The sequence below is a fragment of the Malaclemys terrapin genome, chromosome 1 (assembly GCF_027887155.1).
Source record: "Malaclemys terrapin pileata isolate rMalTer1 chromosome 1, rMalTer1.hap1, whole genome shotgun sequence".
In the NCBI taxonomy this organism is placed as follows: Eukaryota; Metazoa; Chordata; order Testudines; family Emydidae; genus Malaclemys; species Malaclemys terrapin.
The window spans coordinates 111,484,854-111,500,839 of NC_071505.1; the positions used below are offsets into that span (position 1 = coordinate 111,484,854).

Consider the following 15,986-nt stretch of genomic DNA (forward strand, 5'->3'; position numbering starts at 1 on the left):
CCTGGTAGGATTGGGCCCTCTCCTGTGAGCAAAAACTCAAATTCAAAATAATGTTTTGTAAGACAGACCAAAAGAAAAAAAATATCCATTGTCAGAAAGGAAGAATTTGCGGAGCAGCATTAAAACAAAATCTTTATCTGGCCTGTATGAAAAATGTCTGTATGGGCAAATTTCCATCTTCAGTATTCCAGCCAAATTTTCCTTGTTTAATACTTGAAAAGAAAACACAAGAGCAAACATCTGAAAGAGGAGGGTAAAAGCAAAGAGACCCTCGAGTGCCAAAGCAACGAGTTAACCTAAAAGAGCACCAGGGAGTTAGAGGTAGCTTTCGTTTTTTATTGTCCTCATTCGCACACGTCACTGGATGTTCAGGGCATCTAAAAATACAGCCTCAATTTACATAAAAACAAAATACAAAGCTAATTTGGTTAGTTCAATGTCCTCAGTGTGTTCCCATTGGCAGAAAGCACAGGAGCATCTTGCTGGGGTCCAAAGTAGCCTGTTGGCTGAGTTCAGCTGCAAGGGAAGAAGCAGTGCACCAGTTTCACCCTCACTGGTGTAGCTACAGAGAATAGCTTCAGAGACGTTTCCATCAATCGGCGTGTGACGTCGGCTAGTCCCTACAGATTAAGCTGATGTTTATCTGAGGGAGCCTACATAAAATTTTCATTTTTGGATTCTCTTGTACTCTCTGGTACAGCCTGGAGCACTAGCTACTGTCATTGGTTTTCAGAACTAATCTCCACACTGGAAATGGCCTCAAAGGCTAGTAAAGAAAGCGGGTCATGCACAGTATTCGGAGTGGTTGGGTTTCTCTAGGAGTAGCTGGAACTCAGCTGCTACCAGACTCCATTGGCTCATCCATCACTTCCCTGGAGTTTCTTTGCCTGTGGGGGTGGGTGAGGCTAGATCATGGAGAGGACTAATTGACAGCTTTACCATCCCACTTTCTACAGCTGGAAATGGCTGTTGTAGGGTTGCCAAGCGAGTGATTACATTATCTCAGCCTATTGTTTTAATAACCACAATGTAATCACTGAGAACTGTATGCTAGGACATGGGGACATATAAATAGAAAATGCCATAGATTTGGGCTATTGTGGGTTAAATGGGTTTGCAGATCAGACTGAAATATTAGAAGATGGCTGCTTCCTATGCAGAAGTGGCCTTGAGTTGAGATAGGGAGTTCAGTTAGCTGCTGTACTGGGAGATGTCCCTTCTGAGTTCTAGCTAGAGTTGGGATATCAGAAATGTATTAGCAGCATTCTGTCCTCTACTCCATAGGGGGTTCAAGATGTCTAGAAACCCAGAAAACACTGGGCCAAATTCAGATCTATCAGCGGGTGCAGCTCTCATTGGGAGTTGCATCCACGTTTGCCAGGGCTGAAATTGGTCCACTGCAGCCTTAGGGAATCAGCCCAGTCTACTTTTGCATTCTTTTCCCCCAATTTTGCCCTCTTCTGCCATTTTGTTGCTCCTGTGTTAGCCTGAGCCTCTTATTGGAGACTTATTACAGCTTATTTCTGTCTCCCTTTCTTTAAAGCCAGCTGAACATACCCAATGCTCTTCCTCTATGGTAAGACCAAAAATACAGACCACCCTCACAGCTTCTGTGACAGTCGTCCTCTCACACTCCTTTACTCTCTTCCCCTGATCATGGGTTTTTTCTCCAAGCCCAGCCTAGTTATCTCTGCATGCAGCTGCTGTGTTGTGTATTTGTGAGAGTCTGGTGTTCACATGAGCTGTGAATATGCTACATATGTGTATTTTTCATGCATCCTTAGTTTTCCTTTGGTCAAGTTAATTGTTGTCCTACCTTCTAATCAGTTGCCAAGAGAGAACAAGAACTGTTAAGATTTCTTGTTAGCAGCTAACTTTCTATATCATTTTGACATTGGATTGACTTGCAATGTGATTTCAAATCCAAATTTGCTATAAAGGTCTGGGGCTCTGAATCTCTGATGAGCTGAGATGATGTAGTAGTGAAGTTTAAATTCACCTTTTGTGTAAGAAGAGGATAAGCAATAATGATCAAAAACTACACAGCCTTTGAGAGCTACATTTTAAAACATCATACCATCAGGGGTGTATTAAACCCATTCTCTGTGTGCAGCCATGTAGAACTTCCTTGCTCTGTCAGAGATACACACATCAGAGAGCTGCTAGAAAATGAGAGTATAGCAAGCAAGGAGGAATCTGTTCAGACTGGCCAAGCAGTTGTCACCTGGTCTTACACTGTCCAGCTCCCCAAGTAAACATAACAAACGTGGAAGATGTAAGCAAAAACTCCCTAATTTATGCACCGCCATAGTAGGTGCAATTAGGCCCTACCCACACGGGAGTAAAATTTTAAATAATTGGCCTTAACTCTTCTTTGAATTTAGTTTATTAGAGGAAATTGGGTCAGAGGGATTACATGGGATGAGAGTGGTTCACAAGCTTTGTAGTTGCCTTCTTGAATAGTAATCCTGGATGTAGACAAGTGTCATGTCTATTTAATTGCTCACAGCCAAATTCTCCTCTTATTTACACCCCATTGACTTTAGTGAAGTTGTGTTGATGTAAATGGGAGGAGAATTTGGCTTACAGACTATTGGTGGTGTTAAAGTGGGAGGAGGAGTGGGCAGATGTTAGTTAGGGTTTGGAGGGAAACTCGTTGAGGTTTGTTCCTGGAGGTTGTCTGTCCCCTCAGTTTCTCCTTCACTGATCAGTGTGCCCAGCCAGCAAGAGGCCACACAGCCTCACGCTGAATTCTGTGCCTTGCCAACAAATGGGGAATGCCCCGCATTGGCCACAGGTTTAATAGTCCCCAGAATCCCACACTGTAGGCTGGAGGAAGACACTAGCTCTCAAAGGTGTCACTGATGATTAACATGCTTCATATAGCAGGCAAAGCTGCACCTCCAGCGCAGCTCTGATCTACTAGACACGACACAATGTTTCTCTGAGAGTCTAGCTTGAAGTGTAAGTAGCCACACACCATTGCAACTCACGTGCTGGAGCAGAGGGTCAGCTGTGAAGTGGTTGAAACCCTTCTGGAAGCAAAGACTACAAACAACCGGCTGGATAAAGGAACAGACACACGCACAGGGCCTCTGGTCACTGCACCTTGAAACTAGAATTTTTTCTAGTCATCTCAGAAATATAAATCCAAGTTGTTTCTACAGCTTGGCTTTCATGAGGAATAGAAATGCAAGCAGATGCTGCTTATTTTGAGCTATAAGAGGAAATCCAAAAGCTCTGTTCTCTCCTGGTTTGTATAGTGGTGACTAGTTAAGAAGGGGTGATCTGCACTGTTTCTGAGTCCTGAAGGTTATTCTCTCAGTAGTTTGGTGCATCCAGCTCTTGGCTTTGCAGCAGGGAAGGGAGGTGGTGTCTGTGTACTTCTCTGACAGAGGGAGTAGGAGGGGGATAGGATTATCTCCCTATATAGCACAGGGTTATGTTCCCACAGCATTTCCGATGGAAACTACTGCCTACATATATTTAGCACAATATTTTCAGGAGGGTTGGGGGCAAAATGAACTGGGAACCCTGTAACTATGTTCTGCACAATTCCCCCAAGCAGAGTGATTCGCTCACCTTGAGCTAGGCAGCAGGGTTCATTACACAAGCTACGGCAAAGCAACGGACTCCTTTTTGTTTGGGAAGCTGTTGCTCGAGCATATGTGAAGCATGAAGAATGTCAAAGCTGGTTGCAGGCCATGGGGGAAATGCCTAGGGACAAGGCTGAGCAGTGAGAAAAGCAGAGGCCAGCAGAGAGACTATTTAAAAATATTCCCGGCCTGAGCGCTAGCTGTCAAGCCAAAATTTTAAAAAAATACTGGGCAGTGCATAGGCTGTGGGAAATACAGAGGGGTCATGAGAAAGATGAAGGGCCCAGAGCTCAGGACTGTGAGTGCACAGTGCAGAGCACAAAAAACACAGCCATGCCACTGCGGAGATGGGAAGGCTGATTCTGAGACTCAAGCAATGTTAAGAGCTTGGCTCAGTGGCAGCACATGCTATGCTCATGTGGGACCTCCAAGCTTCAAAGCAGACTTGGGACCTGCCAGAGTTCCCCAGGCAGAGCAGGCTAAGTGTGTCATGGATACTTAGTGCCAGATTAACCAGGGCAGCTGGATGATGCACATTATGTAGTAGCTTCAGAGACAACTCCAAAAGAAAACTGTCTTTTTCCCCCACTGTCTAATTGTGACTTCTTGACCACTGTAATTACAGAGGGGAACTGAGGACTCCTTGAGGAAGATACTGTCAGGAAAACTATTCCATTACCTTTAAGACCCTGATCATGAGTTCAGGCACCCTCAGTAAGGAACCCAAAGGAAGGGGTTGATGAGAGGTTGCAAAGCTCCACTAGGGACTACTGAAATCCAGAGAACCTTTAGGATGGCACCACAGCCTTGGGATAGAAGGCAGGTTAGACCTGCATCAATCCACTGAGCTGCTGGGCCCAGTGCAATGCCAGAGAGCTTTAACAACGAAAGGGAACAGTGCAGTGAGCTCTTCCTACGTAGTGTTGTCTGTGACCCAGGATCTTTGTTCCTCATCTGCTGTTATAACTACTGCCTCTGTGCCAATGGGTTCCAGAATGCAGAGGAAAACTCGCGCATCTCAATCACCTTTTTCCGACTCTTCCGTGTGATGCGTCTCGTGAAGCTTCTGAGCCGTGGGGAGGGCATCCGGACGTTGCTTTGGACCTTCATCAAGTCCTTCCAGGTATTCCTTCACTTATCACTAAGCAGACATGCCTGGAAAGAGGTATGTATGCTATTTTTTGCCTTTCAAAGAGATTTTCATGCTGGCAGGATGGGCCTTAAGCACAAAAGGCAAAATTTTCTTCTATGCAGGCCAGCACATCGTTTAAGTGGGACTTCAGTGGTGCAAAGGCCTCATGTTGGCCTTCTGCACAGTGGTGAGTTCTACCTAGACAGCCTAGGTAATTCCTTGGGTCCTATACACACTTGGCATCTCATGGGACACGCTGGTCTCTGCTTCAAACCAAAGTGAAAGGCAATTCAGACATGAAACCACGGCCCTGATTACTTTATAATCATTAAGATCCCTAGCACTTTGTAAAAGAGAAGGGATATTGACTCCCATATATTGGCCAAATTCTAACTCAGGTAATTACATTCTGCCCACAGCTCCCTTAAAATTCTGTCAGCAGTTTCAGAGGTATTCTGTATCCATGTTTTAGGTGAAATTCACTCATGTGCAGAGGGCCAGCATAAGGCTCTGTGCACCACTGAAATCTCATTAAGCTCATAGCCCTTGTGCTGCCTCTTCCCACAGGGGTAATTTGCCCTTTCTGCCCAAAAGCGTGGTGTAATCAGAGGTGAAAGTAAACTGGTACGGACCGGTACGGCGTACCAGTAAGAAAATGGCCACTGGTATGGGCCGGTACACAGCCAATGTTAAAGTGCTGCTGTGACAGCGCTTTAAGCACCGTACTGGCAGGGCTGCTGATGGGGGGGGGGGGGCAAAAGAGGCAGCGGCCCTGGGGCCCAGCAATTTAAGAGGGCCCGGGGCTCCCAGCAGGAGCCCCGGGCCCTTTAAATTGCCGCTGGAGCCCCGGGCAGTGCAGGCCAGGCAGTGCTGAATGGCTGCGGGAGTCTGGCCCCAGCCCTGCCCCTTCTGCCCAAGGCCCCGCCCTTTCTCTGGGGGCCCAGAGCCGCCCTTCGACCTTGCCCAGGAGCCTGGCCGCTCTGCGTACCAGTAAGTCCTTTAAGTTACTTTCACCTCTGGGTGTAATGTAGCTGTAACCTGTTAAACAGCTGCTGGCTTTTCACCCCAGAGCTAGCTGCATTTCAATGGGAGGTAAAGTGATCTAGGGTTTGTAAAGCACTTTGAGATAATTCAGAGTGAGAGGTGAGATATAAAGGTAAGGTGGTATGGTTATGAACCTACTGCACCACAGCAAGAAGTGAAGCGGACACCTCAAACTGAGCCAGATCTGCAATGTAAGGTATGAGAGTAAACAGTGGGTGAGGAGATGGGGATAAGGAGACATCCACTCATTCGAAATAATGGTTTCAAACAGTTGCTAAGGTTAGCCAAGTTCCAATTACTAATGAAGCCCAGCATATTTCTGCATTTCACAGGTGTTTGACATGGACTTATTAGGCCAACTCAACCTGATACTAACAGGTTCAGCTTATGAGGAAGTGTCTGGGCCAAGTATAGGAGTGATGTAAATGGTGGTCTAAATTAAATATCAGTGTAAGGTGGTCAGACAATGTAGTCTAAGCAGATAAAAAAATAGTATGTACCAATGTGTGATTTGGCAAGTGTGCAAATGAGTGTAACACACAAGCCAAGCAATTCACAAGAAGCTGAAAGAGAAAGCAGATTTCCCTATACCCGCACACCCATAGGCGCCGACTCCGTGGGTGCTCCGGGGCTGGAGCACCCATGGGGAAAAATTGTTGGGTGCTCAGCACCCACTGGCAGCTCCCCGCCCCCCCGCCCAGCTCACCTCTGCCTCCACGTCTTCCCCTGAGCATGCCGCATGCCCGCTTTTTCCCCCTCCCTCCTAGCGCTTGTGCCGCGAAACAGCTGTTTCACGTGGCTGGGAGGGAGGGAGAGGAGGGGGAATGCTGCGCGCTCGGGGAAGAGGCAGGGCCGAGACGGGGATTGGGGAAGGGGTCCAATAGGGGCAGGGAGGGGGCGGAGTTGGGGTGGGGACTTTGGGGAAGGGGTTGGAATGGGGGCGGGGCAGGGATGGGGAAAGGGTGGAGTCGGGGCAGGGGGGGCGCAAACACCCACCAGTGCCGGGGAAAGGTGGCGCCTATGCGTACACAGGCTCCATTTCTGCTCCCAATGAAGGCAATGACAAAATTTCCACTGACTTAGATGGGAATGGGAGCTGGTCCACACTTTTAAACTTACTCTGCACCACCTTCACTCTTTTCTGGGGCTGAATTCAGCCCTGCTGTAAGTGGCCACAATGCCCATTGACGTCAGTGGAGTAACGTCTGACTATATCAGGGACTGAGTTTGGTCCCTTCACAATACAACTCCTGGGTACTGTAAAATAACACCAAGTTGGTGTAAACAACTCATTTTGTCCACTCACTGAATGCCAAATTGGTACAAGTCACACTACCACTTAGAAGACTTTCACCCATTTTTCTGACCAACTCGTACCCGTAACCTACCCCACCACTTCCATCACCGCTAACTTTGGTTCGCTGTGTGAGCAGCTCCAATGGGAGCTGTGTTGGCAAGGTGGGTTGGAAGGAGATTCACTGACACAGCCCAGTCATCACTAACCGAGGAAACAGAATGAAGTTTTCAAATTCTGGCTGCCCTACTGGCTTAGGAACAGCTCCTTTCAGTTCTGAGATCAGCTCTCTCCTCCCCAGGCCAGAAGGGATGAGAATGAGGGAGATGGGTTTGCAGCTTGGGTAACCAGACCTACACTAGCTTTAATCTAGTCAGCACAGCTAAAAATAGCCATGACGATGCAGCAGCACAGGCTTCAACATGGGCTAGCAACATGCATCTGTATCTGGGGTCCCAGGCACTCTGGAACAGCCCACGCAGAACCCCAGGCCTCCACTTCTTCACCTATTTTTAGCTGCGATAGCTAGATTAAAACTAACAAAGGAGAGTTTACCCAAGCTGCAGTCACACCTCCAGCTACAGTGTAAACATACCCTGGTGGAAAAGGGAGTGGCTTCTCTGAGGCCTTCTTGGCTGCAGAGTCACTCTGAGGCAGGGCTGAAGGGTGATGGGAGGAAGTCAATGGAGAGGGCAGAGTGCGAGGACTAAAAATAGCCATTGCTAAGAGCTCTCCGTTCAGCCAGTTCCACTGTCAAATCTGAATTTCGGTGATTTTTTTCTCTGGGATTGTGCATTTTTCTGTGTCTCAGAATATGCCCAAGAAATGTCCTGACTCATCCAGGACAGCCTGATATTCATCAGCTGTCCCATGTTCTGGGAGTTCAGATCCCCTCCACCCTCCCGCCATTGCTCTGATTAGTGCTGTACCGGTGGAGCTGGAAGTTGATCAGAGAAGTGGTCTTGTGTTGTGGGAAACCAGTCAGCAAAGCTTCCACATTGTGAGGCATCAACACAGACCAGAATAGATAATTTGGGTAGAAGAAAAAAGTAGGGGTGTTGAGAGCAAGGTAAGGGAGTGAGAACCAAGAGGAAAGAGCAGTGAAACCAAGGAGAGGCAGAGCTGAAGGGGGAGTAAACCCAGGAGAGTGGGACCAGAGGGAAGTGAGGGAATCTTGGAGGACAAGAGAGGGAGAAAAAAACAGAACAAGAGAGGGGAATGAAGTAAGTAGGAAAACAAAAGGAGAGAAGTAGAACAGATTGAGAGAGTAGGGTAGAGAAGGAAGCCTTCTACTATCTCTTCTAAAGATATAAGAGCTTCTAGGAGCTTGGCCTGTTGGGTCGCTAACTGGACGCTGCCCCTGGACCACTTTTGGGGTCTCAGCTACCCCCAAGTCCATAACCTTGATTTGACCCATAAGGACTCTCTCCAAATTTACAGACCCAAATTCCAGTTTGGTGTACCTCCAATGTGGCCTGGAATTACCACAGGGATTAATTTGCCCATTAGGTTAGTAGAACACCAAAGATTTCCCTGCCTTCTGTTCCATTTTGATGATTTAGATGGATTGTTTAATGCAAAATGCAAAAGATCTAAGGTTTAAATCTTGTTTTAAGATTCTAGTTCACTTGTGGCCAAATCCAACAGTCCCTTACTCTGTCAAAACACTTGTGGAAATCAGATCTGTCTAAATAAGGACTGCAGGATTGGGCCCTAATGAAACGTAGGAGTAAACTTAAAATTAACAAATGAAATTCAAACAACCATACAAAATTCTGGACCAGACACTCCCAAAAGAGAAGATGTTCAGTACCCAAACCAGGGTCAGTATCCAAATTTTGCAGATGGCTCTAAGATCTGTAAAATGGACCAAACCAAAATCTCAGATTGCAATACCCCCAAACTTTGAGGTGTTCAGACTCAGGATGGAGATCTGAATTCCATGGCTTGAGCCCATCTCTGCTACAAATCTTTAAAAAACAAGAAGGTGGAAAGTCAGTTTCTCCTTTAGGGCCGGACTGTTATGCTTATAAGCACACAGAGTTTTTTTCAGGGGAAAAGGCAATATGCTGTGTTTATTGAAGATATAACAATTAGCATATGCATTCAATCACAGTACACACTGTGACAAAGTTCCTCCTCTATCTTGGTGGATCCTGCGCTTATTGGCGGATTTTCTTGCCTCAGAGATTCACCTTCCCCTCTGGAAGAACCCACAGTCCAGGTCAATTGGGAGGTTTGGGGGGAACCCAGGCCCGCCCTCTACTCCGGATTCCAGCCCAGGGCCCTGTGGACTGCAGCTGTCTATAGTGCCTCCTGTAACAGCTGCATGACAGCTACAACTCCCTGGGCTACTTCCCCATGGCCTCCTCCAAACACCTTCCTTATTCTCACCACAGGACCTTCCTCCTGGTGTCTGATAACGCTTGTGCTCCTCAGTCCTCCAGCAGCACACCCTCTCACTCTCAGCTCCTTGCGCCTCTTGCTCCCAGCTGCTCACACTCACACCACAAATTGAATTGAGCTCCTTTTAACACCCAGGTGCCCTGATTAGCCTGCCTTAATTGATTCTAGCAGCTTCTTCTTAATTGGCTCCAGGTGTCCTAATTAGCCTGCCTGCCTTAACTGGTTCTAGCAGGTTCCTGATTACTCTAGTGCAGCCCCTGCTCTGGTCACTCAGGGAACAGAAAACTACTCATCCAGTGGCCAGTATATTTGCCCTCTACCAGACTCCTGTACCCCACTGGTCTGGGTCTGTCACAACACACACACACACTGTTCCACCAGTCGATATTATAGTTACTAGTCCAGAGTCCGGATCAATCTAGTGGCCAGTTAGGTTGATCATAGGAAGGGAGGAGCCAGGTTTTGTCGGTCACGACACGATGGTCTGGAGAAGTCTTGGCAGGACGAGCCCAAAGTTTTATGGCAAGTCACCCTGTTTATATAGTGATTTTTTTTAATTGGGACTAATGAGGTTTGCACCATTATGCTGTAATTAATTGTTGTTTGACGAGTGCTTGTTTTTTTTTAATTGTTTTTTTTTTATTACGTTTTTTTAGGGAGTTATTTTATGCTGGTTTTGATTACAGCTATTTTGTTTTTATTGATAAGTGGCTGTTTTATTTTTAAAGTTGTTAATTTGCCCTTTTTTGATATTTTAATAGGGGCGTGTTGCAGCCTCCTGGCGCCTTTGCGTTTGTCTCCGGTTCCTCCCTAGACCATCTGGTTTAGCAATGGCCATCACACTTATTTTTTAATACATACATTCCTCATTCACTCACAAAACAGAATTAATTTACACAGAACATTTTGAACAGGAACATCAAGTTGCAATGCAAAAGAAAACAATCATGGCATTCTTTTACTTATTTTAAAATGCTAAACCTACAACAAAATGGTCTGTTACTGCCTTGAAATCAGTCCAGACACAAAGAAATTCTGGCTGATGCATTTTTACCAATGGCATATTAGGCTATTCCTTTCTCCTATTCAAAAAGGGTGGCAGGCAGGATATGGTCAAATCATACATTAATACATTTAATACATGCTACATTATTATTTTATTATTTTTATTTTAAATTATACAAAATACAAACATAGCTGAGAAAGCTGAGGACACACAGCATCTCACAGGGCAGGTCTCCTACTTACAAGCCAGCACTAGCTATCAGGACTTTGCATTTCCTTTTCAACAGCTGATCACAGACACCGAACGCATCTCTGACACTATCATAGATACCTAACTCAGAGCAGGGAATGTAGCTCATGCTGCTTTTGGTGCTTGTGATATCATCAGCCATAGCAGGAGGAGCCTTGAACTTTGGTCTTGGCACTTTACGCACTTCTCATTTCACCAATGTAGCTGCAGAATGTCACACTAATGAGCATCACTTGCTGCTAATATCAGGGTGATGCTAATTATAAGTTTTCTACATTTGGAAGACGAGCAGAGATCGGACCTAATTCTGATCTTTCATTGGTGTACAACTGAGCGATTCCATTGAAGTCTGTGGAGTTACACTAGTGTAAGTGAAAGCATAATTGGGCCTATCTTGTTTTGGGTGGTACAATGGCTGTATTTGAGGCACCTTGGTGAAATCAGATGTGGATCAGTAGAGGCATCTAGTGGTCAAATGGATAAATTGCAGACCTTAATTGATTCTGGACTGGCACTGTTCTCCTCAGGCCATCTTGATAAAGCAGGGCCCCAGTAGAATATGCCTGGCTCCAGCATGCCAAGTTATCTGCTTAATTGATACAATGTGTTCTGTTATTTTTTTCCCTCCAGGCTCTCCCCTATGTGGCTCTTTTAATAGTGATGTTATTCTTCATCTATGCGGTGATTGGAATGCAGGTAGGTGATTCTCAAGAGCTATGTTATCTTTCACACATGAGATTCTGGGGAGGATAGTTGCACAAGAAATCACCAGATCATTTTCTGGTCCTACATGTAGCTCCTCTCCTAGCCATATAATCAGGCATTTAGGAAGTTGAGCTCAGACAATAAGCCTGAGTCAATTCAGAAAACATTGACTGGGTTTGCACTGCCAACAGGACTTGACAACCACACCAGCCAAACCAAACAAAACCACTATGTAGGAGACCACAGAGTATACCATAAAAAGAACATTACAGCCACCCAACCTCCCAAAGGAATATCCCCACAGCCGTATCAAAGGTGGTTTACTGGCTTGCTCGTTGTCACACAGCAATCAGTTTAAATGGCTCCTGGTCATGGTGGTGATCAGGCCTGATTATTCTCTCACCCCACTTTCACATCGGTGTCACTCCATTGACTTCAACAGAGTTACTTGTGATTTACACTAGTGTAAGTAAAAGTATGATCAGACCCAACATCTCAACTCTTTACTTGTGCCAATTCCTCATGAAGCTGCATCAGTACTATATTGTACTCCGCTTCTGAAAACAAATTTGGAACCAGCATGAGCACTAATCTATGCAAATGACTGATACTGTATACAGACAAGTGGAAAAAGCTATTGATGTGCACACAGTATGTGACTGTCCCTGCTATACGTTGCATTCCTGCCTCACTTACTGGTGATGATTTTTCATGCTAAGCTTTACTTTCCACCTCTTAGTTAATCAAAGGTCTCAGAACAACTACCAGACCATCAGAGGTTAGAGACCAAAAAAAAAGAAAGGAATGGTGTATCACTTCCAAAGGTCTTTCACCATCCCACAGTTCTTATTCTTCACGATGGAGCCAGAAATTGTTAGAAAGAACGTAAGAAAGGTTAGGCAAAATTCATCTGATCTGCTATATCTCATTTTGTTTTATTATTTTTATCATAACCCCAATTTACCACCTTTTCACTGTCTACTCTAGTCTCCTCTTTCTCAAGAAACAAAGCTTGGTGTCTCTTGAATTAATTTAGACTGTCTCTGTTGCCTCCTCAATAACTCTGTCTATTTAGCTCTCCAATTAGAGTGGTCACCTTTTAAAACTTTCCAGTTTTGCCTTTATTAATCTAACTAGCTAATGTTACCAAGATCTTCCTAGTATTCCCTATACAGTATAGGGAACAATTTGGGAAAACTGCATTAACGTTACCTAGCTGCTACTACTACCATGTAATGATGACCTCTGTGTGCCTATCTGTCTATAGTATCTCGAATGAGCCTGTCACTGTAATATCTAGGTGCATGATCTAATAATTCTATTATCTTTTGTGAGAAGTAGTTATGCCTGGCTTTCCTATTTAATCCTAGTTTTAGATTCAATCCCCTGTTTTTAACCATCTCAGCAGTGGGAAAACCAGATGTCTATCAGTTGTGTCGATCCCTTTCCAAATTCCAAAGACCTCTGCTAGGTCACCTTCTAGTCTCTGCTTTTCCAGTGAGAAGCCCAGTCTTCGATCATTCTTCATCACTTAGATTCTTCAGACCCGTTATAATGTTCGTTGTTGTATACTGTGCCAAAGGCAATAACGTAATTACAGGTAGTTGGTTCGCACTTATGCCCCCTGGTTTGTGTGCTGTCCTGAGCCTGCCGAAGCAGAGTTCTCGAAGAAAGCCTTCAGTATCTCACTGTTGAGTAGCTCACTTGAAAGCCTAGATGACAATGTCATTAGCATGACAATACCTTGACAATGACATAAGAATTTCCTATATAAAGAAGACCTATCAGTTCATCTTAGCTACCTCTCTGACATGAAGTGTAACAATATTCAAGGCTCACTACCTAACATGTCCAAGTGGAAAAATACAAATTGATGCTGATGGATGAAGCTACCAGTCTGATGATAGCCCAAGAGGCACTGTCTGGAAAGGACAAGAGGGAGGAACCTCCTCATGCATCTTCCTCTACTTGCAGCTCTTCCCTCACGCTCCGTTTCACTGCTGAGTAGTGTAGCAAGCCTGTAGTAACACTGCCAGTGCCTTATATGAGTTGAAGCTGGGTAGTTAAAAGGACAATCAGACTCTTCCAACAGGGAAACTCCCTCATGTACCGTCTCCTGAAAGGAAAAATATGGGCTGCCTCAACTCAAGCTGCCTCTGAGTATTTGAGCTGTCCTCCCACAACAGTTACTCCCAGCGCCTCCTCAGTGCAGCTGGGGCTGTCACTGCCCACCAGAGAGAGGGGGGATCTGAACCAGGAGAAGCCCAAAGGGCTCTTGAAGAGCATTCTATTTAAAGATGGCCCTTCTGAGATGGAACTGTTTCCCTGTAATTCTCCCTGTACTTCTCTCCTTCTATTTATTTTTTAATTACTGAGGATATTTGCATGCAAAGAGGCTCTTTGTTCCTCCAGAGTCACTCAGTTCTTGCTACTCGTTCTGGCTATAAGGTTACAACACTCTGTCCTTTAAATCAGCGTCATGATGATGTCAGATGGGGAATAAAGAGCCCTGAGTAGTTGAAGTTCTAAGAGAACTTTCTGGCCTGGCAAAGCTTCCTCAGCTCTTAGCAGTGGTGGCTATAAAAACTAAAGCTATACAAGCTGTTTTCAAGGAAGCCTGAAACCATCTGAACTCCCCTGCCTTTGGGTGTCATTACAAACTCAAAACCCAGACCCTGCTCATCTAAGATTCGTTGAGGATTGTGGGCTGGATTCTGTGATCTGACTAAGCTGAGCTTGGTGCAAAACTGGTGGAGTTGGAGGGGAGCAAAGATAGCTTTAACCCACCTTTACGCTCCTCCAGTTTTGGGAACCTAATGCCAGTCTCCTTCAATCCTAAGGCTGACCCACAGCCAGTCTGCTCCCCTGTGTAACTCAGAGCAGCATAAGGGATAGGGGTGGATGAAGCCACATGGACTGCAACTGAAGAAAATGTTTGCGCAAGCCCTAGCAAAGCAAAATTGCAGATTCCCTCAGCTCTGATAAATACCAAGATTCGAGTACAAGTACATTCACTGAGGAGGATGCCCTTTAATAAGTGGGCTGCTTAGTGCCCGGATTCATCCCTGATCTAACTCCACTGAAGTGAATGGGGATACACCTTTGTTTTTTTCCCCAAGTTTTTAATCAGTGGTTCTTAAACTTTCTGTGCTTGTATCACAGACCACTACTTGATCCTTAAGACAGTAATTCTCTGGCGGACACCTGCCTTCCTCAGCTGGCTCCCACACCTTCCCTGCAGGAACTAGATTGACTGAATTCCTAAGAAGTATCATTAGGACAGTAATGTGTTAGGGAAAGAGGATGGAAATGAAGTCAGTTTGGTATGATGGGGCTGGCTGCTTAGTTACCTTTCCCCCTGGTATACTTGTGCCGTTTATTTCCTCTCCTTACATGTAGGACTTTGCGCTTACTAGTGCTGCATTTGTCTGCACTGCCTACAGCCCTGACTCGAATCTCTACAGGTTGCTCTGCAGTTTGCCTCTCTGTGTTTACTTCCTCCCTGGCTTCAGTGTTGTCAGCAGATTTGATTATGTTGAATTTTACACCCAAAAAGCCCCAATCAAACCAAAACACACAAAGAAAGAGACTTGTTAATAGGTTTTCCTGTCTGTATAGCAGCCCAAACACATGCATACAAGGGAGTTCTGGCAGGCATCCAAAGAAGCCATTAAAACTTCCTAGCATGGCAGGACCTCATATTGTTGCAATGATGAAAGCTTTGCCTCTCAGATGGCAGTAACTCCATGGAGCAGCTGATCTCCACAGATCAGAATTGAAGAACTTCTGCTTTAAAAGATATTTCAAGGCTTCTGATAGGTTTTCTCTCTCAGTAACTGTTGCTCTGCATGCTTTGCCCTCTTCCTCCCCCCACTCTCCTTGTCTTCTGATTTCTCCTTTTCCTCATCCTGCCACACCCTCTTTACATGCTGTACTCTCTCTCTCTTTCCCCTGCCCTCCCTCTGCATAGCAATTCTGCTCTCTTTTCTCCCTATTCCCTGCCTGAGGTGCTCCTGGTTAGCCATTGCAGGATTCACTAGCACTGCAAGTATTACTCAGAAAAAGTCTGATCCAGAACTCATTGAAATCAATGGAAAGATTCCCATTGCCTTCATTTTTTATCAGGGTCAATCACCAAGTCCTGTATGTCCTTGTGCGGTCCTTAATCATACTTCTCATTGACTTCAATGGGAGTTTTGCCCCAAGTAAGGACTGCAGGATTCACCCCATAGGTTTTTTTTTTTATTCTTGCCCCTGTTCCAGTGTCCATGCAGCAGTGCTGGTTTGGGACAGAACTGTTTTGAAGCAATCACACCCAGGACACCTGGCAGACATGGTTGCACCATTGCATTCTGGGGTTCCTGAAACGCCTATCTCCTAGCACCAAGCCCTGTCGCTATAGACCCTTGGGGGTAAATTCCAAATGTGAGGCTCTACACTATACTAGGGCACAGCTGTTGTGTGCAGATGCAAGGCATCTTACAGACACTGGGCATTCCAGACAGTGCTCTGTTGCAATGCTTTTTCTCCTAGTGCAGACTGAGCCTCAGGAAC

General features: G+C 45.5%; 1 protein-coding gene across 1 annotated transcript in view; it reads left to right on the forward strand.

Annotated features, from left to right (window-relative positions):
- CACNA1C (calcium voltage-gated channel subunit alpha1 C) overlaps positions 1 to 15,986 on the forward strand; it is a 734,131-nt gene that overhangs the window by 681,961 nt on the left and 36,184 nt on the right. The window contains exons 33-35 of the mRNA XM_054035338.1: positions 1,544 to 1,576; positions 4,591 to 4,719; positions 11,358 to 11,423. Coding sequence (XP_053891313.1) covers positions 1,544 to 1,576; positions 4,591 to 4,719; positions 11,358 to 11,423 — 228 coding nt within the window. The remainder of the gene's footprint in view (positions 1 to 1,543; positions 1,577 to 4,590; positions 4,720 to 11,357; positions 11,424 to 15,986) is intronic.